Source organism: Cibotium barometz, chromosome 30 (genome assembly GCF_041138505.1).
Source record: "Cibotium barometz isolate CiBa-2024 chromosome 30, ASM4113850v1, whole genome shotgun sequence".
NCBI classification, from domain to species: domain Eukaryota; kingdom Viridiplantae; phylum Streptophyta; class Polypodiopsida; order Cyatheales; family Cibotiaceae; genus Cibotium; species Cibotium barometz.
The window spans coordinates 10909253-10936893 of record NC_141075.1 but is presented as its reverse complement, the minus strand read 5'-3'; the positions used below and the strand labels follow the sequence as shown (position 1 = coordinate 10936893).

Genomic DNA, 27641 nt, shown 5'->3' with positions numbered 1-27641 from the left:
TACATGGAGTCGTGGACCAGTGCCAGCTCATGGGCCCTCTTGCCAACCCTGGGAAGCCACCCAAGCCATAGAAAAAATAGGGAAAAATACGGAGAGTGGGGAAAAATGAGAAAACACCTCATAAGGGCGGGCACACCCACAACAAAGGCCCTGGTGTATGAAAATAGAGAGGAGATGACTTTTAGCACCCCCTCTCAGCTCCTAGCTGTGAAACCAACCACAGGGAGCTGGGGTGCCGCCTGAGCAAATCCTGAGATAGCGACTTCGTGAAGAGGTCCATCGGACTGTCCTCCGTCGAACAGAACTCTAGCAAGATGTCATCAGCAACGATCTGTTCATGAACAAAGTGCCTCTGGATGACCATGGGTGCCTCCAGTGGAAGCCCAAACCTGCAATGCAACCTCTACATCCTCACCACCTCACAAGCAGCATCACAAGCAGCCTGGTACTCTGCCTCTGTCCTCGACAAGGCAAAAGATGACTGCCTCTTACTGCTCCATAAAACTGCTCCTGGGCCTAAAGTAGATCTCCTCGTGTCCGGATCTCCTCCCCAAACTGAGTCACTCCAACCGTGGAGTCGGACTCCATCCAACAATCCCCCTCCTGTGTACAAGAGTCCATGATCCTTCGCATGCCGCAGAAACCACAGGAAACGCAATCCTGCCTCCCAAAGAGTTATCTGCAACCATGAGCTCAACTGCCTCATCAGGAAGCTCCCGTCCAATCTGGTGTCCATCAACCAGATCAATGAACCATTCTGCTTTCTGAGTCAAAGAGGCATCACACTGCTCATAAGGATCAACACCTGTTACGGTGCAAAAACAAGTCCTGGAAACCTGATGAAGACCACGCAAGGCCTTCTGGAACCTGTCAACCACCCCCTCTGAATCCGGAACCACAAAGCCTGGAGTATGCACCTCCTTCTGCAAGTAATCAACTGCCACCTGCCTGGCTTTCCGAAAGGTCCCCGTGGAAAGAACATCCTGATCTTCAGGAGGTTCTTTGTCCCGAATACTACGAGACATCAGAGCATAAGTTACCTGTTCAGTTTCCTCTCACTGATGAACACAAGAACTACCAACATCAGTACTGGAGAGTTCTTGCCAACTGCTGCCATCTACTAGCAAGCTATCCACCATCTGGTCCCGGAAAGCCTGCACTTGCAGCGTATCCACACTTAAGTGGCCATTACTAGACTGCCACTCATCACAAACCTGAGGACCTGGGAGAGAGTGCTCAAAGCTTGTAAACTCCATTCTCCACTCTGCCTTCCCAAACTACCTGGCCTCTTGCTTTGTCCCGGAGAGCAACAAAGTGCTCATCAAACTCCACCCGTACGCCAGTCTTGCAAACCTGATGCACTGAAAACAGATGAAAACCAAGTGACGGAACATACAACACCTGGGAGGAATGCTTCCCCCCTCTGCCATCAGGAACTATCTCCATCCTGCCCTCACTGTGAACTGGGATAGTGGATGTATCCCCAGTAAAAAATGTGACCAGAAAACCTGCAGAGATCCTGTAAATCGGAATGGGAAGGAGTCATGTGCCTGGAAGCACCACTGTCTAGAATCCACTCCCGAGTATCCGTTGCGGAGAGTCCTCCAATCTCCTCCCTGCCTGAAGAAAATGAAACATCGGTGTCCACCACCTCCAGGTGCACAAAAGCCGGAGTCTTCATGATTGCTGCTGAGGAGTCTTCACCCTTCTCGGTCTTCCGCTTGGGACACTGCCTCCAGTAGTGGCCTTTCTCGCCACAATCATTACAGGTCCTCTCTGCCTTTAGTTTCTCGCGGTCAGTAACAGACTTCTTCTCAGAAGACTTCTCTGACGAAGCCTTCCCTTTGCCCGTGTTACGGCCTTTTGACCGTTGGCCAGTCAAGGCCTCCGAACCTCCACCCTGAGGAGGGTTCGTGAATCGTTCCTCCTAGTCCAGGACCATGGGCACAAGCTCCTCCCACATGATGGTGCTGAGCCTGCCACTGGTAATCAAAGACTAGTAAAATGCTGAGTACTGAGAGGGCAAGTGTAACAGCAACGTTATGGCCATGTCCTCTGACGATATCGCCCTGCCGATTGTTAGAAGCTTACCAAGAAGCAATGCAATTGAGGATGTCCACAGTTCTCATGGAGGAGAATGTGACCCACCTCACACAGGAGTGCAAAGAATGATCGATTCTGCTGATCGTAGCCCAAGTTTCAGATAAACTTTAATATTGTGCAAAGGTTGGTTGCTAGATCCTTCTTCCAACTTCTCCCAATGGCTTGTGGTCTTGTGCACTCAAGAGCTTGAGTGCTGGTACTTGTTGATTATCGTGGAGTGTTGGGCACCTTTTTGTATGGCCAATTCTCCACGGCGTGTGGGCTGGTAGGAAGTAAAATTCAGCTCGACCTGCAATAAGCCCACCAAACTAAAAGGTCGACTATCCGCATGTGGGTGTCCAGCTGCATGCCAACCCAGATCTGCTGCCCAACCTGCTTGACTGTGGTGCCCAACCATTCTGCTTGGTGCCAAAATGCATACCTGGGCGCTGCAACTAATTTCCTTGTATATAATACAAGGATTAGGTTAGGATTACTATGTGATTGCATTTGCAGGTTTGGTTGCACATCTCTCTGTTAACACTCTCACAGCACTAGTAGTCTTACGGCGCAAATCCTACAATGTGCATGGTTGGACATGATGCACATTGTGGTGACATGGGGCCTCTTTTTCTGCACATTGTGGTGACATGGGGCCTCTTTTTCTGCAGTGTGAGCACATTTGGCCCCTTCACACACTTGGGCATTTCAAGATTTGAACCCCCCCCTTGCAACTCTGCTATGCAGAGATATGGAAAGATTAAAGAGATCCTGCCATGTAGAGGCATAGAAATTAGGTTTGATTCTGCCATGTAGAAGCATAGAAACATTACGCAGATTTTGGCATGTAGAGGCAGTCTACACGGAAATAACAAGAGAATTGTATCCATATAGAGGCGTAGAACAATTCTTCTAAGAGCAAAAGAAAAAGAACGAGTACCTCAACAAGGCAGTTCTGGAGTAGGGATATGATGGCTTGTGATGCAGGGAGATTTTGTGGGTCATAGCAGAGGGGCTCTCCATAAGGAGACACGGATGGCAAAAAGGCTTCGTAGCAGGCAAAGGGACCGTCGAAACTGGATGCCTCCACCACCCATGCATTCACGAGGGAGTTTCCCTAGCTTGGATACGAGGATGTGAGCCATGGTCTCCAGCTGCGAGTCTCTCCACGGTGGTGTTCCCGCTTCCTTGTGCAGAGTCCCACATGAAGAGCACTGCATTGCTGGAGGGTTTCTGCTCATAATCATTGTCGTCGTTGCCCTAGGTGGGGAGTACATAGTTACTCCAAACCGATCACATTGGAATTGTTTCCCCAAGAGAACTTGTCACATCAAAATGGTTTTCCCAAGAGAACTTGTCTCTTGGTTAATTTAAAAAGAATAGTTGAAACATGTTACCATCATCATCACAATCTTCCATTTCCAATTCGGTAGCCCATGTAACAAAAATAAATACACACACATATGAACAATTGAACCTTCTTTTCTCTATATATTGGAATTAAATTTGCATGACTAGATGCATCAGATAGTCCTTCCTAACCAAAGTTCACTGATATTTGACTTAAGTTTGGACACTTACACGATGAGGAGGAGGCCCAAAAATTGCAGCTACAGGGAAGATAGCCAGTCCACCTCCGTCTTGAGATTGATTTTGCTAGTTGGTATTCGCATTTTTGTTGTATCCTAGTTGTGTGTGACTCCACCTTGGTGACCACGTCCACCTCAAGCCATATCTATTAGTTGAGGATAGATTTATAATTTGGTTAGAACCGAACACAGATCTTTACGAGAGAATTATCCCATTTGTTGGCGACCGCAAGAGCAAGGGAGAAAGAGAGGGTTGGTAGAGTATATTAGAGAGAGGGGCAAAGAGAGAGAGAGAGAGAGTATGTAAGCGTCTTGAGTGAGAGGCGAGCTAGGAGGAATGGGAGAGAGAGTGTGGGTGTAAGTGACTATCCCTCTGATGAGAGGAGAGAGAGAGAGAGAGAGGGAGGGAGGGAGGGAGGGAGAGTATGTAAGCATCTTGAGTGAGAGGCGAGCTAGGAGGAATGGGAGAGAGTGTGGGTGTAAGTGACTATCCCTCCGATGAGAGGAGAGAGAGAGAGAGGGAGAGGGAGTTTGGGAGAGTATGTAAGCATCTTGAGAGAGGCGAGCTAGGAGGAATGGGAGAGAGTGTGTAAGTGACTATCCCTCTGATGAGAGGAGAGGGGAAGGACCTTCATATAGGGTGAAGGGAGGGAGTAGCTAGTGTGTGTGTGTGTAAGAGCAGCCCCACTGTGTGGCTGATGTCAAGGGAGGAGAGGGGAAGGACCTTCATATAGGGTGAAGGGAGGGAGTAGCTAGTGTGTGTGTGTAAGAGCAGCCCCACTGTGTGGCTGATGTCAAGGGAGGAGGATCGAGAGAAAGGGGGAGCCCACACAGCTAGTGATGAAAAATGTCAAGGAGGGAGAGGCAATAATGGTTGGCAACAGATAGTGCCAAGCAAGGAGGCCCCACGCCTAACCAGCTGGTGATGAAAAATGCCAAGGAGGGAGAGGTGATAATGGTTGGCAGTAGATGGTGCCAACCAAGGAGGCCCCACGCCTCACCAGTGGGTCAGCGAATTGAGGAAGGAGGGGGTTGGAGTGAGCCTGTAGAAAGGTGACGATTAGGTTAGGTTTACTATGTGATTGCATTTGCAGGTCTGGTTGCACATCTCTCTGTTAACACTCTCACAGCACTAGTAGTCTTAAAAGTCCAAATCCTACAATGTGCATGGTTGGAGTGTGGACATGATGCACATTGTGGTGACATGGGGCCTCTTTTTCTACACAGTGTGTGCACATTTGGCCCCTTCACACACTTGGGCATTTCAAGATTTGAACCCCCCCCCCCCCCTTCTCTTGTCTTGCCAAAAGCTAGTAACTTCTAGCTTGTAGAGACATATAGACAAAGCAGATTCTTGAAAGCAACTCTGCTATGCAGAGATATGGAAAGATTAAAGAGATCCTGCCATGTAGACTCTAGAGGCATAGAAATTAAGTTTGATTTGCATGTAGAGAGATGGAGATAGACACAATACACAGATGTTGAGAGTGTGAATTGGAGGAGGTGATAGAGAACCTTCCACATATAACCATCCATAATAATAATATGAAAATACAAAGCAAAGATAGAGTGTCCTTTCACACTAGATATGCAAGGAGAAAAACGATATCGAAAAAAGTGTCCTTGGTTAGGCTCATGTTCAAACATAGCACTACCATAAGTGTGAATTTGCCTCCAAGGGCGTGAAGAACAAGTCTGAAATTTGACATTTATAGTTACCTCTCTGTGCTCGTGCATTTCTTACCAATCTGGGAACATGCATGTTGAGTGTTGCATGTCTGCCTGTGTGTTTGACAATATGGACACTAAGTTGGACTTTTCGTCAACTTTTCGCCCCAAACAGATAGGCAAAGTGACGCTACAAATTTTTATTTTTATTTTTTTTCGAAGGTACAGGAAATTTTAGAGACACACACACACACCCAGCCTCCGTGAGGTGGAGGCGGCCCCGCCGGGATGAGGGCTGGCGAACTCATCGTACATGCTTATAATCAACCCATCAAGGGTAGGTACCTAATGAGGCCCCCAAGAGCTTCCAACACAATCAATTTTCAACCAACGAGTGCTAGCTCATCTGGTAGAGTGTTGGTCTCTACTCCCAAGGTCTTGTGACGCTACAAATTTAGCTGTGTTGGATCTCCTCAAATGCTATGTTGCAGATCAGAAAACAGCTTGGGAGAAGTATCTACCGCTGGGACAGTTTGCATACAACAACGTAGTGCATGCCTCCATGGAAAAGACCCTGTTAGGACAGAGCCAGAAGAGTATGTCTCACAGAAGAGCTGCCAGAGGTTGATGAGCTAGAGGAGGTTCTCCAACCTAAGTAGATTGTGTTTTACAAGGGGAGAGAGCTACCTCATGGTAAGATTTCCAGGCGATACCTTGTCAAGTTCAACAACTACTTGCTTATCGATGCAAAATGAGTTGATGACGACTACTTCAAAGATTACCCACAGCTTCTTCAGGCGTATTTGGAGGCTTTTCAGTTGAGGACAACTCTTTAGAAGCTAAGGGGGATGTCACCATTTGGCCGCCCAAGTGGCTCTCCCTATTTCGTGCCAAAGTACACGAAGCCAGGGAGCTTTGTGTTGCCTGTATTGAGGCCAGGATTCGTGCCACATACGGGAGGTCAGGCCTTGTGTCACCCGTAGTGTAGCCAAGACATGGAACCCACTGTCAGGGATCCTCTTTTAGGCTTCCCACTGAGCCAGATTAGTACTCGAGAAGACCTGCTATCTACATGTTCCAAGAATGGGAGATGTATCCATTGTGTAATGCATGGACATGCATCTCTGCTTGCTCGAAATTGATTTTGCGTGACTTATTTTCGTGTGCCTGCCTACTATGATGTGTCCACTTCACGACCAGAACATTGGGCAAAGGTTTTATAACCTTTGGGCGTTCAAACTTCATTAGAGTCTGGACCACCCGCCTGGGGCCCAAGAGCCATGTGTGGGCAGCCCAAACTTTAGGCACCCTCTTTGGTCATTTAAACCCACCTTGTGGCCACTTTAATGTGTGGGCACTTAATGTCATGTGCATGGATATGCCATGGACATTCTCAGAGATTATCCAGAAGAGGCAGCCAAAAAAAGACGGTTAGAACCAGAATTTTGGAGCACAAGGTGCAGAAGAGAACTAGTTTGGATTTGACACAGGAACATGGAAGGCATAGGATGCTGTCGGCTGCTGAAAGGGAGCTGTCGGCTGAGATAAAGCAGGTTGTCGGCTGATCCAAATGAGGCAGCTACAGGGCACATCAATGATATGGAATACTGTCCAGTCGGCTGGCCGACTGCTGGTCGGCCAATTCTCCTTGTGTCCAAAGGGCCTATAAAAGGGCACATGAGCTCATTGTGTTAGGCATTCATTCCTTTATGGGGATGGGTCCTTAGGGTCCAAGTAGGGACCAGATTTTGGTGATGTTCACCTTTTGTATGAAGGCGGCCTAGGGCTGTAGATTTAGGTACCTTTTTGTACCATCAAAATATACTAAATTTCCAGCATTCTTCTCTCTCTCTACTCTCTCTTCATGTCTGCGTTTTGCATCGGATTGTTTCCAGTGGTGTTTAGGGCTGAAAGAAGACTCCCAGAGCTTCCACGTGTTACATTGGTATCAGAGCATCAGGCTCAGCAAAGCTAAACACTGAATCAGTCCCATATGAAGGTGTACAGGTCCAAGGTGCAAGAAAGTACACGGATACGAAGCCCAAGGCAAGGAACACAAGAACGGGAAGAGCTCCCGGGAGGTTTGTTGGTGGTGGTCCACAAAGCCAGAGGGGATGGCAGTCCTGTGAGCTAGATATGTTCTCGGGCAACGGTCCCAAGGGAGGATTATCCTCCAAGGGGTGATGTGAGAGTGCCAGACTCATTTCTCAGGAATGAAGACCAAGACAGTGTTCAGAGTCAAGGCAAGAATGGATTGGGGACTAGATGGAATAGATGCATAGATCTTATTCAGAGGCAAAGTGGTTTTGGAAACCGGGCCAGGTTTTCAGTGAAAAGGGTTGCCAGAGCTGAGCTGGATGGTTGACAGAGGGACTCCGAGAATAGAGTGGGATGATGACAGTCATCCAAGAACAGGTTGGAATCCCGTCATCATGTTTAGCAGAGGGGGATGTCATGTGCATGGATATGCCATGGACATTCTCAGAGATTATCCAGAAGAGGCAGCCAGAAAAAGACAGTTAGAACAAAAATTTTGGAGCACAAGGTGCAGAAGAGAACCAGTTTGGACTTGGAGCAGGGACATGGGAGGCATAGGATGCTGTCGGCTTCTGAAAGGGAGCTGTCGGCTGAGATAAAACAGGCTGTCGGTTGATCAGAGCTTGCACCACTCGGGACGGCAGCCCTCTCTGCTCCTTTCCACCTCAGGTACGCAGCGCCCGTGTCACCAGAGCTTGCACTACTGGGGACAGCAGCCCTCTCTACTCCTCACCACCCTTCAGGTACGCAGCACCCGTGTCACCAGAGCTTGCTACGCACCACCCTTGTCATCAGAGCCTCCACCCCTTAGGTCTTGCAGCACCCTTGTCATCAGAGCTTGCTCCACCACCACCACCACCACTCGGGACGGCAGCCCTCTCTGCTCCTCATCGCCACCTCAGGTACAACAAGACCCATGTCATCAGAGCCTGCATCACCTCATCTTCCGCCGCCACTACCACCTCGGAGTGCCTCTACTTCCACCGACGCGAGCCTTCGACACCGACCACCACTCGGAGTGCCTTGCCCCACATCGACACGAGCCTTCGTCACCGACCGTGCTTCAACTCCGACATCATCTCTGCTTCTGCACTAGTCTTTCTACTCAGTCACCTCATATCAGAGGGCTCTTGTACATATTTGCACTCACCATTATATATATATATATATTCACTCACATATTTCATGCTGTGTGGTTTTGTCTAATCTCTCGTACATTTGGTCCTTTAGTCCTCTTGCCCTCACATGGTATCAGAGCTATCTTGAGCAAAGGGATTGAAGACCTTGAGAGTACACAGCATGGATCGTCTACCTGCACTCCCGGAGGACCGATTCTTCTCACTAGAAGATGCTTCTCCAAACTCTGATCTAGACCACATAGGGAATGAGACTTCTTACTTAGTGGAGAATCCTGTTCAAGATCTTGCTTTGGGAGACGATCAACCCATGTACATCAACTCATCCTCACCACCTTTGCCATCACGATCGCCCTCTCTGACTTTATCAAATTTTGTTTCGAGAGGGGGATACATTCCTTCTGCCATTGTGTCTGTGTGGGACCCTGACACCCATCATCTTCTCTTATGGTCCCCTCTTTTGGATTGAGAGCAGTATTATTCCCAGCCCTAAAAAGGGATTTTTTTGGGTATTTTTTATTTTATATGGGGTTTTTTTGTCTTGGCGGCTGGCCTACACCTTTTAGGCTGACCGACCAGCACCCCCCCCCCCTCAGTATATATAGCCTCGCCTATCCTTCATCATTGATGTACCACTTCATTGTTATATCCAGTACCGTCTGGCCACTAGCCGGGACAGCAGCCCACCCTCTGCTACAGACCACCATGGGACAGCAGCCCCCTCTGCTATTATCACTGATTACATCATCTGCCGGCCGCCTACATCAGGTCTGACTTCAGTGTTTACATCATCTGCTGGCCGTCTACATCAGGGCTATCATCAGCGTTTACATCACCTGCTGGCTGCCTACATCAGGCTGACATCTGCCTATCATCAGGCTTACATCAGCGTTTACATCAGGCTGACATCTGCCTACATCAGGCTGACATAAGCGTTATACATCAGCACTTTATCTGCATTTTACATCAGCAGACATCAACGCTTACAGCACTTCATCTCTTTTTTACGTCAGCATACTTCAGCGCTTACTTCACGACATCATCGGGGCTCACATCAGTGCTTACATCAGCATATCATCTGCGTTTTACCACAGCCCATGGGACAGCAGCCCCCTCTACTATACATAGAGCATATCAGCATTTTTGCCTCAGCTCTCACCATCGGCACCTGCAGCGTATCCACACTTAAGTGGCCATTACCAGACTGCCACTCATCACAAACCTGAGGACCTCGGAGAGAGTGCTCAAAGCTTGTAAACTCCATTCTCCACTCTGCCTTCCCAAACTACCTAGCCTGTTGCTTTGTCCCGGAGAGCAACAAAGTGCTCATCAAACTCCACCCGTACGCCAGTCTTGCAAACCTGATGCACTGACAACAGATGAAAACCAAGTGACGGAACATACAACACTTGGGAGGAATGCTTCCCCCCTCTGCCATCGGGAACTATCTCCATCCTACCCTCACTGTGAACTAGGATAGTGGATGTATCCCCAGTAAAAATGTGACCAGAAAACCTGCAGAGATCCTGTAAACCGGAACGGGAAGGAGTCATGTGCCTGGAAGCACCACTGTCTAGAATCCACTCCCAAGTATCCGTTGCGGAGAGTCCTCCAATCTCCTCCCTGCCTAAAGAAAATGAAACATCGGTGTCCACCACCTCCAGGTGCACAAAAGCCGGAGTCTTCATGATTGCTGCTGAGGAGTCTTCACCCTTCTCGGTCTTCCGCTAGGGACACTGCCTCCAGCAGTGGCCTTTCTCGCCACAATCATTACAGGTCCTCTCTACCTTTAGTTTCTCGCGGTCAGTAACGGACTTCTTTTCAGAAGACTTCTCCGACGAAGCCTTTCCTTTGCCCGTGTTACGGCCTTTTGACCGTTGGCCAGTTAAGGCCTCCGAACCTCCACCCTGAGGAGGGTTCGTGAATCGTTCCTCCTGGTCCAGGACCATGGGCACAAGCTCCTCCCACATGATGGTGCTGAGCCTGCCACTGGTACTAATCAAAGACTAGTAAAATGCTGAATACTGAGAGGGCAAGTGTGACAGCAACGTTATGGCCATGTCCTCTGACGATATCTCCTTCTCAGCCTGAAGAACTTCCTGCTGAAGAGCCTGCAGCTTGTTAATATGCTCCCGCATCGTCGACGACTTTGCAGGGCTCATGTACTTCCAAGGAAATCCTCTTCATGGGCGATACCCTGTTGTAAAGAGAGGCCAAATGCTGCCATATACCTCTGGCCAGCGTCATATGCTTTACATGTTTGATTACCTGTGGAGTGCAGTTGAAAAAGATAAACGAACGGACCTTGGCGTTGACACGATCCCACATCTGTGTCTGAGCCTCCCGGTCCTTTCGGATCGACGATAACTCCCCTTCCTCTACTTCCGGCCGTGGAACCCCAACAACGACGAAATCAGCGAGGTCGTAAGACTCCAAAACAGATTCCATCATAACCTTCCATATGCCGTGGTTGCTCATGTCCAACTGACGGTCCACCGGGAACGTGGGGAGTGTCGGGATCTTCACATGCCTCTCGGCCATCTCAAACAGATCTGCCATTGCGGGGATGTACTCTGAAAAGGGTGGGTGGGTGGGAACAAAGAAGAACTAACACTTGCAAGTGGCTATCCAGCAAATCAGCCCGCCGTTCTCTTGCTTCTCCTCTTCCCGAACAGTCCACCAATCAACAACACAACAGTCCCCCTCTTGCTCACACAAATCCCAAGAACTATCTAGAGCCTACGCTCTGATACCATGTCAGAATACGCAGCGGAGATGATGACCAGATCTGGGAACACAAGAGCAAAACGCAGTGCAGAAAATCACAGCACAAGAGAGAGAGATAGAGGCATGTAACTCTGCTCTATATACACAAGAAGATCTCGGAGATGATACAAAACTGGCAAGGGGGCTGCTCTAAGGCAGCCGACTGGCCCCCCATCAACAGTCGGCCTGCTGTAGGGCAGCCGACTGGCCCTGAAACTCCACGACCGGCAAATATAGCCAGTCAGCCAGTTGTCAGCAGCGGCCATCACATACATGGAGTCGTGGACCAGTACCAGCTCATGGGCCCTCCTGCCAACCCTGGGAAGCCACCCAAGCCATAGAAGTTGTATCCTAGTTATGTGTGACTCCACCTTGGTAACCACGTCCACCTCAAGCCATATCTATTAGTTGAGGATAGATTTATAATTTGGTTAGAACTGAAGAGGAGTATAGAACGATGACCAAAAATGTGTCCTTACTCCTCTTCACATAGAGGGTACTCTCTGTTGGACTGTTGCAATGGAGTCTCGCGAGTTTGTGAGAGCTCTATGGTCTTGGAGCCTGGATCTAGTGCAGACGTGCACCTGCTTTACGCAGCCGAGGCCGACAGCAGTCTTGAGGCCCGCGAGGGCAGCTTCGTGGCGGTATGGGATGTCGCGAGGAGTAGATTGGTCGGTACGTCATCCTAGTTAGCTCAGCTCGTGGCTCGGTGGGGACAGCCAAGACTGTGGGCTTGCCCACGGCTGTCATGGTTGGGAGGTGAGTTAGGCCTACACCCCTTGTTGTTTGTTTGTTCGTTTGTTTGCAGGATTCGAGTTTCGAACCAAGATCGAACACAAGGAGATCCGTGGGGATTTGACGTGGTATCAGAGCATACCTCGTGAACGAGCAAGTCGGTAGGTAGAGAAGGTATGTGTTAAAAAACTTCTTGTTTTTTCTGTGCACACTGCAGATTTCAGTTTCAGTATGTGTTTTTCTTCATCAAAGACACCCATGTTGATGGGAGGTGGTAGTCTAAGTAGGGTTGATTGCTTTGCAAAGAAGAGGCCTGAATCGTTTGTGCAGTCGCATGTACTGTAGAGAGGGAAAAAAGAAAAAAAAGCAGGTTTGCTTTTCGTTGAACGGGAGAGAGAGAGAGAGAGAGAGAGAGAGGAGGACACCGCCTGCTGTTGTATGCGCAGGGTACTACTGGCCGGGACGTGCACGCTGGCTCAGACTTGTGCGCAGGCAGGTTCTGTACGCACAGGCAGTCAGGCTTTGTACGCAGGCAGCCAGCCACGTAGCCAAGCGGCCAGGCCTACCTAGGCGGCCAGCAAGCTTACGCAACGCCTAGGCCAGGCGGGCTGGTGCCCAGGCCAGGCCTACGTAGGCGCTTAGGCCAGGCGGGCAGGCAAGATTGACAAAGACCACCTGTGCGCACAGGCGACGCCGGCTAGAAAGCAAACTCCTGCAGCGCAGGTTGACGTCAGCGGCAGCAGCACGCCGACGGTGTGAGGTGAAAACAAGGAAGAAAACACAAGGCCTCTATAGCCTTCCACCTCGCAACTTTGGAATACAACAACAATATGGGGGCACCAGAGACGATATCACACACGTCTCACTACACTCAACTCACTCTCAACCTATGGGAATGGCCAGGTCATCGAGGCCGGAGCTCGGCGGCTCAACGTATCCTCTCCTGCAGCCGAAACCATAGACAATGGGGCACCACAATCCCCAACACAACACACTCTTTCTTCACACTTCACCCTTCCCAAACCACCCACAAAATCACTCCTTCCATTAAACACATAGACAAGAGCCCACACAGGTTGCCATCCAAAATTGAACTCACACACATACCCACAGCCACCCTTTTCTTGTCCAGAGGCGGCTACCACCTCCTTTGCACCATCCTTTGCTTCAGCTACCAGCTTCTGCTTTGCTGCCAGCAGCTGCCACGCATGCCATCAAAACCAGAGACCCTGCCCTTCACTCCTTTCCTCCACGTTCACCCTTGCCCACACCGCCAAAACCAAAGCACCGAAGTGGCTCCCTCTCCACACCTAGGCGGCTCTCCTACCAATCGGAACCACCTGTCACCACAGCAGCCTCCAACGCTGCCGCCTGAGGTCTTCGTCACCAGCCAGCTCTTCGCCAGTTTTCAAGCACCCCTTAAATCTCTGTCGCCAACAGCCACGTCTGCGCACCCTGTTCTTACGTCGCCAACGCCAGCGCCAACCTCACGCCAATCGACCAGCCACCGCCAACAGCTGCAACAACCTCTTAGCGGCTCCCCAGGTGGCTTCCCTACCTCTGTGCCGTCGACCCTGTTAGTGGAAGTCCTCTCTCCCTACAGCCGGCCAGTTCTCACCTATCTTCAGCAGCTGCGCCTACCTGTACACTTCTCTTATTCCAAGCGGCCCATCCAACTCTTCACACCTCCTCGCCAACCTTCTAGCGTGTTCTTTCACGCTGGCGAGGGAGGTGGCAGCAAACAAAACCCCCACGTGGACCCTTATAAGGTGGCCACTTAATTAGTGTATGTTTTTTTATTTTTAAAGCCTCAAGCCTCAAAGATGGCCACCACAATGCTACAAGGGCTCTTCCTTTCCTTGTATTTTCCCTGAACCAACGGCGCCCACAACCTTCCAAAACAAAAGCTGCCCACAAACTCAGAATCATCAGCATCATAACTTACCAAAATACGATCATTACCCCATGCTCCAAAGGCGGCCTCTCTTCCGAATGAGTCGGTGCCCTGCATTTGGCAACCACCCGCACACCATACTGCTGCAATAAAAACTTCCAAAATCTCGAGCATCTGCTCCCAAAAAAAACAACACGCATACCGCAAAACCACTCACTCTATACATCTGCTAGGGCCTTCAGGGCAAAGTTTTATTGCACGCCATGCATTCCATATGTACACAAGCCCAAAACACCTTTCAGAAAAACTCCTAACAGCGGGTTATTCCAGGAGGAGAAAAAAAAAACAAGGAAAGCACTTTTTTTAAGCTTTCGTTTTCTTTTTGAGTTTAAATTTTTTTTTTTAAGTTTAAAAGACCCCTCTTCCAAGGTTTCAAAGGTGTTTTATTTTTTTATTTTTATGTTTTTAAGACAATAGAATATATATATCTATATATATATATATATATATATATATATATATATATATATATTAATATGTATATATATTTATTTATTTATTCAAGAAAAAAAAACAACACAAAAGCAAAGCAAAAGCTAAGCCTAGCTTTTGGAGATTTTTTAGCTTTTGGGAAACCTTTATAAACCTCCTCAAGTGGGCTTCTTGCCACACATCTCTCACGTTTTCAAGCTCTCAAGCTCTCAAGTTCGCTCGCACTTTTGTTGTGCAAAGATCGAATTTTCTCTCCACGTACCCTCTTCACGATGTCGACCCAAGAATCAGAGTTGGAGCCCCTCGTGGAACGAGAAGGCTTGCCAGCTACGGAAGGTACCGATGCCGATCTTTTTGACGATTTTCTGTCAAAATCAGATTTCCAAGAGTTCAAAGTAGCTCTCGAAGCTTCTTCGACGGAACGTCAAGCACAAATCGCAGCCCAGATGCAAGCTTTGCAAAACTCCATCACTCTATTAACCACTACCCTCTCTACGTTATCGGGTATGGATACCTTGGCTTCAGCTTTAGGCCCCAATATTACTCCGGAACTGTTCGGGGGCGAGCAAAAGCAGCGCACCAAGGAGATCGTGGACACGTGGCTACACAAGTGGCAAGTTCACTTTCAGTTTCATCCATATGATGATGGAAAGAAGATCCAGTTAGCAGCAGGTTTCCTATCCGGCAAAGCTTTGCTTTGGTGGAAGGAACTCAACCCTAAGCCAACGACTTGGGCACAATTCAAAGACGTTTTCAAGAAAGAATTCCTCAAGAAAGAGGATGATTACGATGTTGTTGCCGACCATGACCTCGCAGCACCTCACTTATGAGGTCTACCTCCAGAAGTTTTGTGACTTGCAAATGAAAGCTACAAAGATGGATCCCACTACTCTTTTGGGGTTTTTCGTAGCTGGTTTACCAGACTCGTACTGATTACAGGTTAAAAATAACAAATGTAAAACATTGGACGAGGCCATTCATTCAGCTCGTATCTATGATGATACGATGGTCTCTTCCAAGTTGAAACCCGTTACCGAGTAGGGGAACAAGCATAAAAAAAAGTTCTCCACATCTATGGCTAACACAACAGAAGGAAAGTCTTCGGACCAACCTTCGAAGAATTCCAGTTCGACACCAGCAAAGAAGAAACGACTCCTTAAGGCTTTAAAGCTCAAGAAGGAAGGACGTTGTTTTATCTGCGAAGAAAAAGGACACATGCGTAACGAGTGCCCAAAGCAAAAGGGTACCAAGTCAAACGCAGGACCCAAGCCAAAGGCAGCTAACCAGTTGTCTTTGACAGGTACGTCAATTACTGTACTTTCTCGCCCCAGTACTTGTTCTGATTGTCTGTTCAATTCTAAGGTATTTGGCTTGCATGATCTTCTCCGAGTTTATGGAGAAGTGAATGGCCATAAAATTCACATTCTTTTAGACCTTGGCAGTTCGCATAACTTTGTTAACTACAAACTTGTGCAGAAATTGAGTCTTGATACGACACTCAGCGACCATACCTATGAGATACGCCTACCTGTGGGAAGGCAAGTTTGGGATCGCAAGGTGGAGATGCTTCCAATCCAGATTCAGGGCTACAAAGACACTCTAGAATGCTATGTTATGCATCTAAAAAATGTAGACTTGTTATTAGGGATTGAGTGCTTTAAGACTCTTGACGTTTAGATAGATTGGTCTAGTCATATTTTTTCTTTTCAGCATAGGGACACCAAGTATAGTATTTTAGGTGATTGTATTTATCCCTCTCAGGGACCTCTTGTAAATACAATTGATTTTGGAAATATAATGGATTCTTCTTTGTATACCGCTTTCCATTGTGTATTGATTCCACTTTCTTCTTTTCTCATCCCTTCCATGGATGTGAATAAATTGAGTGTGTTTGAAAGCAAAGAATTACACAAGATACTTGATTCGTTTCAAGATGTATTTCCTAAGGAATTGCCATCGGGTTTACCACATGAACGGGTAGCAAATCATCGTATTGACTTGATCCCTGGTGCTCATCCTGTCAGTATTCCACCTTATAGGATGAGTCAAGCTGAGGAAGATGAGTTGGCTAAACAACTCGAAGATTATTTGAGGATGGGCCAGATCCGTCCAAGACTTAAGTAAATCACCTTGGGGTGCACCTGTGTTGCTTAGGAGAAAGAAGGACGATACTTGGAGAATGTGTATAGATTACAAGAGATTGAACAAGCTGACCATCAAGAACCGTTATCCTCTCCCTAGATCATATGACCTGATTGACCGGTTAGCAGGAGCGAAATATTTCACGAAGATAGATTTACGTACTGGCTTTCACCAGATACGTATTCATGAAAGGCATGTCGAAAAAACCGCCTTTCGGACTAGGTATGGCCATTACGAGTTTCTCGTATTACCTTTTCGGTTAACCAATGCTCCAGTCACTTTCCAACAAATGATGAACGATCTTTTTCGTGAACATTTGGGGAAATTTGTGGTGGTGTTCCTGGATGATATTTTGATATATAGTCGTACTCTTGAGGATCATGTCAAACACCTCACGATTGTCTTATCTATTTTGAGACAGAATCGACTATATGCTAAATTAAGTAAATGTGAGTTCTTTATGACCGACATCATTTACTTGGGACACAAGATCACTAGAGATGGATTGAGCATTGACTATGACCGAGTTCAGAAGGTTCTGGACTGACCTATACCATGAACAGTGAAACAACTTCGTTCTTTTCTCGGTTTTGTTGTTTTTCTTCGGAAATCTGTACAGGAGTACTCTCAACTCACACTACCGATGACCGACTTATTGAAAGGTCGTGGACGTAAGTCAAATCAACCTATCACTTGGAATAACGATTTGGATATGGCCTTCAAACTTTTGAAAGATAAAGTCAAGGAAGCACCTATCTTAGCATTACCTGATCCTAGTCGGCCTTATGTTCTTGAAACTGATCCCAGTGACTATGCTATCGGAACTGCTTTATTTCAAGATGGTAGACCGATTGCTTTTGAAAGTAAAAAGCTAGACGGCACTCAATCTCGTTGGCCAACCCTTGAGAAGGAGCTTTATGCTGTGATTCATGCTCTCAAGGTTTGGAGACATTATTTATATGGCTCCAAGTTTGTGGTATTGACTGATCATCAGTCAATCAAGTATGTGTGTGATGCGGATGATTTGAGAGGCAGGAAAGCTCGTTGGACAAAGTTAATGCAAGATTTTGATTTTGAGATCCGTTATCGCAAAGGGTCCATGAATAGTATTGCAGATGCGCTTAGTCGCATTAGAGAGGTAAATACTTTGTCGTTCACCAAGATTTCTATTGACTTATTTCAATCATTGAGAGGGCTTTGCAAGACTGATAGTTATTTTGGTCCATTTTGGCAGAAGATCCAGGACGGGAGCTCATTGATTGACCAAGACTCGGTGACTGAGCAGTCTACTATTCAGGCTGCAGGAGGCCAGTGGTTGGATGATTCGGAATGGTTTGCTATTCCATAATGACAAATTTGTGTACCACAGATCCCGGACATTAGGTCCAAGATTCTTAAGGAGTGTCACGACGCCCCTTCTATTGGACACCCTAGGGTACACAGGACGCTATCATTAGTGAAACACACTTTTTATTGACTGAAGATGAAAGGGTATGTAGAACATTATGTTCTCAAGTGTCAAATTTGTCAGGCAAATAAAGCTAAACGCTTTAGACAGACTGGGTTGTTGCATCCTTTGCAAATCCCAGGTAATAAATAGGAAAGTATTTCCATGGATTTTATTACCGGATTGCCAAGAACACATCAAGGCCACGATTCGATTTGGGTTGTGGTAGATCGCTTGACAAAAATGGCTAGATTTTTACCGACCCGGAAGACTATTACAGCTACGCAATTAGCACGGCAGTTTATCGAGCAATTGTTTAGACTGTACGGGTTACCGCAAGACATAGTCAGTGATAGGGACTCTAAGTTTACGAGTTATTTTTGGAAACTTGTTTTTGAGAAGTTGGAAACTGTTGAGATATCGAGCTCTAGTGAGGCGGTGGACACTGATGACCCGCCTGGGGGATAGGCCCCGCACTTACACCACTGGCATGGTTGGTGAGATCTTGGGTGATATGCGGCCAGTGGGATGACAGGCTGTGTGACAGCCACTCTAGAGACTGGCATAGTTATAGCGCCAGCTCATTTAGTCGGGTTCACACTATAGAGAACCCGTGTATGTATTTGGTTGAGTACCTTTCATATTGTGAGTACTCTTATTCTTGTATATGGTGTGTTGAGTGTTGAGTAGAGGAGAAGAAGATTTTCAGCCTCTCACCTTGTGTGTTCTCTATTAGGGTTTTGTGAGTGTGTGTGTGTGCTTGCAAGAGCTCAAGCTCTCTTCCCCCCTGCATCTTTTCATGGTATCAGAGCCTGGTTCGTGCTAAGGGCTGAGCTGCAAGCAAGAGAACCACAGGAAGCGGTACGAGGGTAAGAGCTGCAACTACTCTTCCCTATTGTGTTGGTGACTACACCCTTGTCGGGAGCTCTACGGGAGGCACCGGCAAACGATCTCCGATTGAGGAGCTTTCTTCGCGGGAGTGAAGCTATAGGGCAACTATACAGTCCTACGGACATAAATTTTCGGGCCGAAAACGCGTTTCGGGCGCGACTGGACCTACGGTTTTCAGAAAGCAGGCGATTTCGAGCACTGCGGGTAAGTCATCGATTCTCTGCAGAACTCTGTTCTAAGAACTACAGGAAGACAGATTGACTGTGCAGACACTGTGGGTGCTGCAAAGAGGTCTACAGTTGCCATTGGGTGTATGTATGTGCATTGAAGTCACTGGTTGTGACATTTGAGAGTACTGCAGTACCGCTGTGCAGAAAATACAGCATTTGTGCAGAAAAACCAGAGTGCAGTTTCTGGTAAAGTTGTGTGTTTGGCAAGATGTCAAATGATGGGATAACTCAGATTGTGGCTGAGAAGCTGGATAAGAATAACTTCCATGCTTGGAGGTTCAGGTTGACTAATTTCTTGATGGGAAAAGGCTATTGGGACTACATAGAAGGTGAGCATGAAGAGGCACCGGAGATACCGGATATAAATCCGACTGCTGCAGATGTAAAAGAGTTTAAAGACTGGAACCAAGGAGCCAGGAAGGTTATGTATTGGCTTTCCATTAGTATACAGGACACCATGATTGGGCACATTCAGGATGCCAAGTCCCCCAAGGAGGCGTGGGACACCTTGGTAAAGCTTTATGAAACAAACACCAAGGCACGTAAGATACAGTTGAAGAATGAACTTCATACTGTGGAGAAAAAGAGCATGTCTGTGAATGACTATGCGCTGAAGATAAAGGGTATTGTGGAATCCCTTGCATCTATTGGTGTGTCAGTAGATGATGATGACAAGATGGAAGTCTGTCTACGTGGTCTCGGGCCACAATACAAGGCGTTCAAGACGTCTATTCAGACTCGGGAAAACATTCCCAACTTTACAGACTTGGTGTCTATGCTGATTATCGAAGAGAAGAACTTGGGTGAAGACCAACAGTCTTCACAAAGTAAAAACAGTTCAGAGCAACAGGCCTTCTACACGAGTTCAGGAAGAGGACGAGGTAGAGGAGGCCGTGGACGCGGTCAAGGAGGTGGCCGAACAGGTAATCAAAATTATGGCCAGCAGCAGCAGCAACAACAACAACAGTCCCAGAATCAACAACAACAACAACACGCAGGTGGAAGAGGCAGATTCAGAGGCAGGGGGAGTCAAAGAGGCCGTGGAAATTGGCAAAGGCAATACAATGATGCACGTGAATGCTATTATTGTGGTAAGCCTGGACATGTGCAGGCAGAATGTTATAAAAAGCAGGCTGACATGCAAAATGGGAAAGTGCAGCAAAACAACTATGCATCCTCAAGCAGAAATAATGAGGATAATGAAAGGTTGTTTGTTATGCAGCATGTTGTGAATGCCATGTCTGAAAATGTTGATGCAGCACAAAAAGATAATGTATGGTATGTGGATTCAGGCGCTTCGAACCACATGACGAGTCATGGGGAGTGGTTCAAGGAGATGAAAAACCCAGAAAGACCAGGTTTTGTGGAAACAGGGGATGACACTGCTCATCCAATCGCCCACGTTGGAGATGTGCCATTATCTATGCAGGATGGCAAAGTGAAGTACCTTGCAGATGTACTTCATGTACCGAACATAACGAAGAATCTGGTTTCAGTTGGCCAGATGATTGAGCAGGGTTTGCAGGTTAGGTTTAACCCTGATGGGTGTTATGTCGAAGACTTTAAAGACAAGTGCAGGTTGGTTGCAAAAGGTAACAGAGTGGGCAGAATGTTTACGTTGAATGTAGACATGCCTGAAATGAGTGCTGCGATGTTTGCAAATGGTTCAGGAGTTGTTGCAGACACAGACATATGGCATAAAAGAATTGGACATGTAAATGTGCAGAGATTGAAGTCTATGCAGACAAAAGGAATTGTGACAGGGCTGCCAAAATTTAAAGTGGAAGGTATGCAGAAAATATGTGAAGCATGCCAATTTGGGAAGCAAACAAAGCATGTGTTTCCACGTAACAGATATGTGAGCAGAAATGCACTAGATGTTGTGCATTCAGATGTATGGGGTCCTACGAAGACCGTGTCTATGGGAGGCTGCAGGTACTATGTCACTTTCATTGATGACCACACAAGGAAAGTGTGGGTATATTTCATGAAGGAGAAGAGTGAGGTTTTCACTCACTTTCAGAATTTCAGAGTTTTGGTTGAAAAGCAAACAGGAAAATATGTCAAGTGCCTAAGGTCAGATGGAGGGGGAGAATACTTCTCCAATGAGTTCTCTGAATTTTTGAAGAAGAATGGAATTCGGAGACAGTATACATGCAGATACACTCCGCAGCAAAATGGAGTTGCTGAGCGGAAAAACATGCACATTGCTGAGATTGTGCGGGCATTGATGGAAGAGAAAAATATGCCGCATTGCTATTGGGCTGAGGCTGTTTCTACAGCAGTATACATCATGAACAGGACTCCAACTGCAGCCATACATGATGTAACTCCAGAGGAGAGGTTTACTGGCAGAAAACCAGATTTATCTCATCTGAAAGTTTTTGGATGCATTGCATATGTGCATGTGCCAGATGAGCTGAGAACCAAGCTGGATCCGAAAGCTGAAAAATGTGTGTTTATTGGATATTCCCTTGAGCAAAAGGGATACAGGTGTTATAACCCTGCTACACGTGAGTTGAGGGTAAGCAGGGATGTTGTGTTTGATGAGATGAGCAGCTGGTATGCTGCTGAAAAAGAAGCTGTTGGGGCTGATTTGAGTGGAAGTGTGGTTGCACAGAATGCAGGTCAGCAATCACAGTCTTTGAGTGGACCAGGAGAGTCCTCATCTAGTGGGTCTATTGATAGACCATGGAGTGGCAGGCTGCGTCATAATACCAGCCCTGCAAATGTGATTAGTACATCACGTAAAGGAAAAGAGAAAGTGGTTGAGCCCCTTGGTATGGCTGACATCTCTGCAGGGCATTCTCATGTTGATGGAGAGTCTAGTGGCTCAGATATGAGCCTTGATGAGGAGCTTGGGATCCCAGCTATGAGAACACCTGGTGTAAAGAAGGCTATGGAAGCCATGAATGAAAAGCTGCGAAGATCAGGGAGAGTGAAGAACCCTGTGCAGAGATTTACATATGATGGTTATGTGGCACATCACTATGCATATATGGCAAAGGTTGTGCAGGTTGTTGAGCCCACATGCATTGATGAGGCTGTTGGAAATGTGTGTTGGGAGAAAGCTATGGATGAGGAGATGGATGCACTATATGGAAACGAAACCTGGGATTTAGTGCAATTGCCTGAAGGCAAGAAAGCCATTGGATGCAAGTGGGTGTACAAAGTTAAACATAACAGTGATGGAAGTATAAACAGGTACAAGGCTAGATTGGTAGCCAAAGGATATGCGCAGACATATGGGATTGATTATGAGGAAACTTTCAGCCCAGTTGCCAAGATGGCAACGGTGAGAGTTGTGATAGCAGTGGCTGCGTCAAAGCAATGGTCTTTACATCAAATGGATGTAAAGAATGCATTCTTGCATGGGGATTTGCAAGAAGAGGTGTATATGTTGCAGCCACCTGGTTATGAGAATGTGGGTCACCCCGAGCATGTTTGCAGGTTGAAGAAAGCCTTGTATGGCTTAAAGCAAGCACCAAGAGCATGGTCTGACAAGATTTCTGAATATCTTGTCACTATTGGCTTTCATGTAGCCAATGCAGATTTCTCATTGTATGTGAGACATGGTGATAGAGGAGTTGTGCTTGTTGTCATCTATGTAGATGACTTGATCATTACGGGGGACCATGATGCAGAGATCTTTGATGTAAAGATCTTGCTTAGACAGAAGTTTGAGATGAAGGATCTGGGGGAGCTCAGATATTTCTTGGGCATTGAGGTGATTAGGTCACCACATGGTATTGGATTACTGCAGAGACAGTATGGCTTGGACATGTTGTCCAAGTATGGTATGACAGGCTGTAAGCCTATTTCTGTGCCATTGGATCAGAATGGCAAGTTGAGTGCAGATTCAGGAGAGATCTTGGAGGATCCTACTATGTACAGGAGCATAGTAGGAAGTTTGATCTACATGACGATCACCAGACCAGATTTGAGCTATGCTGTTGGGTTGGTGAGTCAGTTTATGCAGGTTCCACGGAAACCGCATTTGGATGCAGTGAGACGCATACTGAGGTATGTGAGGTCTACTTTGCATTGTGGACTATTCTATGAGACTGGGACAGAGATATGTGTACATGGGTACACAGATGCTGATTGGGCTGGTAGTATCTCAGACAGAAGATCTACCAGTGGATTCATGTTTTCTTTGGGGAGTGCTGCTGTGACTTGGGAGCAGCAAGAAGCAGCCTACGGTTGCTCTATCGAGTACGGAGGCCGAGTACAGAGGAGCTGCTATGGCAGCATGTGAGGTAGCGTGGTTGAGAAAGCTACTTGCAGATTTGGGTCTATCAGTGGATAGACAAGTTGTCATTTTCTGTGACAACATTAGTAGTATACAGTTGGCCAGGAACCCAGTCTTTCATGCTCGTACGAAGCACATAGAGGTCCACTACCACTTCGTCAGAGAGAAGGTCTTGGCAGGAGACCTTGACCTTGTTTATGTCAGCACAGAGGATCAGGTAGCTGACATCTTCACCAAAGCATTGGGTACAGAGAAGCTCCGCAGATTCAGGGCTTCGCTTGGTGTACATGAGATGGAGTTGAGCTCGAGGGGGAGTGTTGAGATATCGAGCTCTAGTGAGGCGGTGGACACTGATGACCCGCCTGGGGGATAGGCCCCGCACTTACACCACTGGCATGGTTGGTGAGATCTTGGGTGATATGCGGCCAGTGGGATGACAGGCTGTGTGACAGCCACTCTAGAGACTGGCATAGTTATAGCACCAGCTCATTTAGTCGGGTTCACACTATAGAGAACCCGTGTATGTATTTGGTTGAGTACCTTTCATATTGTGAGTACTCTTATTCTTGTATATGGTGTGTTGAGTGTTGAGTAGAGGAGAAGAAGATTTTCAGCCTCTCACCTTGTGTGTTCTCTATTAGGGTTTTGTGAGTGTGTGTGTGCTTGCAAGAGCTCAAGCTCTCTTCCCCCCTGCATCTTTTCAGAAACAACTTTGAATTTGAGTTCCTCATATCATCCTCAATCTGATGGCCAGACTGAAAGAGTGAATCAAATTTTGGAGAATATGCTTCGAGCATATGTATCCAAAAGACAGAGTTCATGGAAGGATTATCTTCCTATGTTAGAATTTGCATATAACAGTACTAAGCATACGAGTACAGGTTTTAGTCCTTTCATGCTTATGTATGGTTTTCAACCAAGATCACCTGTTACAGTAGGATTCTCAGGACTTCAGCATGATGCAGCACGTAATTTTTGCAAGATATGCAGGAAATGTTACAAGTTGCGAAGGAATCTATTAGAAGTGCTCAAGACCGAGACAGGTTTTATTCTAAGACATCGTTCACCTAGAGAGTTCTCTGAAGGAACGATAGTGTATTTGCGAGTTCCGAAAGATTCCGAGACTTTACGGATAGGTAGATCTCCGAAATTATCCCCTAGATACTGTGGACCATTTCGTGTTACACAACGGATTGGTTCAGTTGCATATGAATTGGATTTGCCTTCTCATGTGAAAGTTCATCCTGTATTTCATGTCAGTAGACTTAAGGAAGTACTTAGTGGAGCAGATCAGTTAGTTACTCCTCAAGAAATTATAGATGTCGAAGACATGACATTTGTTCCGCACGAACCTGAAAAGATTCTTGGATTTCGTGAAAGAAGATTGCGTAATACGCTTCTCACGGAATACAAGATCAAGTGGAAGGATCGTGTTGAGGAGGACGCTACATGGAAGACATTGACTACTCTTCAGAGAGATTACCCTGGCTTTTTAGTGAGCTCTTAGAGGAAGGAGAGTATGTCATGTGCACAGTGCGTATCTACCATGTGCTACACGCATGCAAGACTAGTTTCGAGGCTTGCCCAAGTGTGGACGCCCGATGACCGGCCAAGAGCCTATAAAAGGGTGGCCAAGGTTAGTTATTGGGATATAGAGAGTCTCGCGAGTTTGTGAGAGCTCTATGGTCTTGGAGCCTGGATCTAGTGCAGACGTGCACCTGCTTTACGCAGCCGAGGCCGGCAGCAGTCTCGAGGCCCGCGAGGGCAGCTTCGTGGCGATATGGGACGTCGCGAGGAGGAGATTGGTCGGTACGTCATCCTAGTTAGCTCAGCTCGTGGCTCGGTGGGGACAGCCAAGACTGGGGGCTTACCCACGGCTGTCATGGTTGGGAGGTGAGTCAGGGCTGCACCCCCTTGTTGTTTGTTTGTTCGTTTGTTTGCAGGATTCGAGTTTCGAACCAAGATCGAACACGAGGAGATCCGTGGGGATTTGACAAAGGGAGGGAGGGAGAGTATGTAAGCATCTTGAGTGAGAGGCGAGCTAGGAGGAATGGGAGAGAAAGTGTGGGTGTAAGTGATGAGAGGAGAGAGAGAGCGAGAGAGAGAGAGAGAGAGGGAGAGAGAGGGAGTCTGGGAGAGTATGTAAGCATCTTGAGTGAGAGGCGAGCTAGGAGGAATGGGAGAGAGTGTGTGTAAGTGACTATCCCTCTGATGAGAGGAGAGGGGAAGGACCTTCATATAGGGTGAAGGGAGGGAGTAGCTAGTGTGTGTGTGTAAGAGCAGCCCCACTGTGTGGCTGATGTCAAGGGAGGAGGATCGAGAGAAAGGGGGGGGCCACACAGCTGGTGATGAAAAATGTCAAGGAGGGAGAGGCAATAATGGTTGGCAGCAGATGGTGCCAAGCAAGGAGGCCCCACGCCTAACCAGCTGGTGATGAAAAATGCCAAGGAGGGAGTGGCGATAATGGTTAACAGTAGATGGTGCCAACCAAGGAGGCCCCACGCCTCACCAGTGGGTCAGCGAATTGAGGAAGGAGGGAGTTGGAGTGAGCATGTAGAAAGGTGACGATTAGGTTAGGTTTACTATGTGATTGCATTTGCAGGTCTGGTGCACATCTCTCTGTTAACACTCTCACAGCACTAGTAGTCTTACAAGTCCAAATCCTACAATGTGCATGGCTGGACATGATGCACATTGTGGTGACATGGGGCCTCTTTTTCTGCACAGTGTGTGCACATTTGGCCCCTTCGCACACTTGGGCATTTCAAGATTTGAACCCCCCCCCCCTTCTCTTGTCTTGCCAACTTCTAGCTTGTAGAGACATATAGACAGAGCAGATTCTTGAAAGCAACTCTGCTATGCAGAGATATGGAAAGATTAAAGAGATCCTGCCATGTAGAGGCATAGAAATTAAGTTTGATTCTGCCATGTAGAAGCATAGAAACATTACGCAGATTTTGGCATGTAGAGGCAGTCTACATGGAAATAACAAGAGAATTGTATCCATATAGAGGCGTAGAACAATTCTAAGAGCAAAAGAAAAAGAACGAGTACCTCAACAAGGCAGTTCTGGAGTAGGGATATGATGGCTCGTGATGCAGGGAAATTTTGTGGGTCATAGCGGAGGGGCTCTCCATAAGGAGACATGGATGGCAAAAAGGCTTCGTAGCAGGCAAAGGGACCGTTGAAACTGGATGCCTCCACCACCCATGCATTCACGAGGGAGTCCCCCAGCTTGGATACGAGGATGTGAGCCATGGTCTCCAGCTGCGAGAGTCTCTCCACGGTGGGGTTCCCGCTTCCTTGTGCAGAGTCCCCCATGAAGAGGACTGCATTGCTGGACGGTTTCTGCTCATAATCATTGTCGTCGCCATCACCATCACCACACATATCACCAGAAAATTAGACTTCAGCTTGTGGTTTATGAGTCATAACAAACCTAGCATATAAACTTGCGAATCTCACCTGGAGTGAGCCCGTGTGCGGGCAGATGAGTAGGGATGCCATGACTCTGCTGGGGCCTTTGCAGCCGGAGCAGCATGCTCGTACGATGCCCTCCCAACGCTCCACCATTTTTCGAAACACCCCAAGGGTTCGAGATGAATTAATAACAGACTGTTTCTTCTTCATGCTCAATATATATACGAATTTTGTTTATTTTGTTTGACAATTAATTAATTTGTTGAGGTGTGTAACTTTAGGAGTGAGGTGGTGTAACTTTAGGGTGGTGTACCTTTAAGAGATGGGAAGTTTAAGAAAATAGAATTTAAACAAAATAGAATTTTCAAGGTTTCTCTAGATCTTTCTTGAACCACCTTAGCTGGGAATAAAATGTGAACCGCTTTAGCTGGGAATAAAATGCAAATAGGTTGTGGTGGGCATTTTGAGGCTGAGGCCTCCTGCGCGAGAGAGATAGACAGAGAGAGATTCGCCAAACGAACGCTGAGAGAGAGAGAGAGAGAGAGAGAGAGAGCAATGGTCGAAATTTCTTTTCTTTTGTTTCATTGCACTGTTTTGTTTCGTTGTTTTTCGTTTCTTTAAAAACGTAAGGCCGTAAGATTTAAAAACGAAAGGCCCTAAAGGTTTATCCTTAGGTCCATAATATATTAATTAGCACCCATAAGGGCACTAATTAATATATTAACATGAGCACCCGAATATCTTAGTGTAATATATATTATGATTATACACACTAGAGAGAAATGACCTAATTTAACATGTAATATATACAATGTTCAATAAAGATACTCAATGGTAGCACTACTCTTGAGTTCTCAATG

General features: G+C 47.0%; 1 protein-coding gene across 1 annotated transcript in view; it reads right to left on the bottom strand.

Annotated features, from left to right (window-relative positions):
- Positions 1–26981, bottom strand: part of LOC147621151 (uncharacterized) — a 52773-nt gene extending 25792 nt beyond the window's left edge. Inside the window, exons 1-2 of the mRNA XM_086823879.1 lie at positions 26827–26981; positions 26416–26709 (exon numbers count right to left, since the gene is read on the bottom strand). Coding sequence (XP_086680005.1) covers positions 26416–26709; positions 26827–26934 — 402 coding nt within the window. The 5' untranslated portion in view covers positions 26935–26981. The remainder of the gene's footprint in view (positions 1–26415; positions 26710–26826) is intronic.
- Positions 26982–27641: the final 660 nt, after the last annotated feature.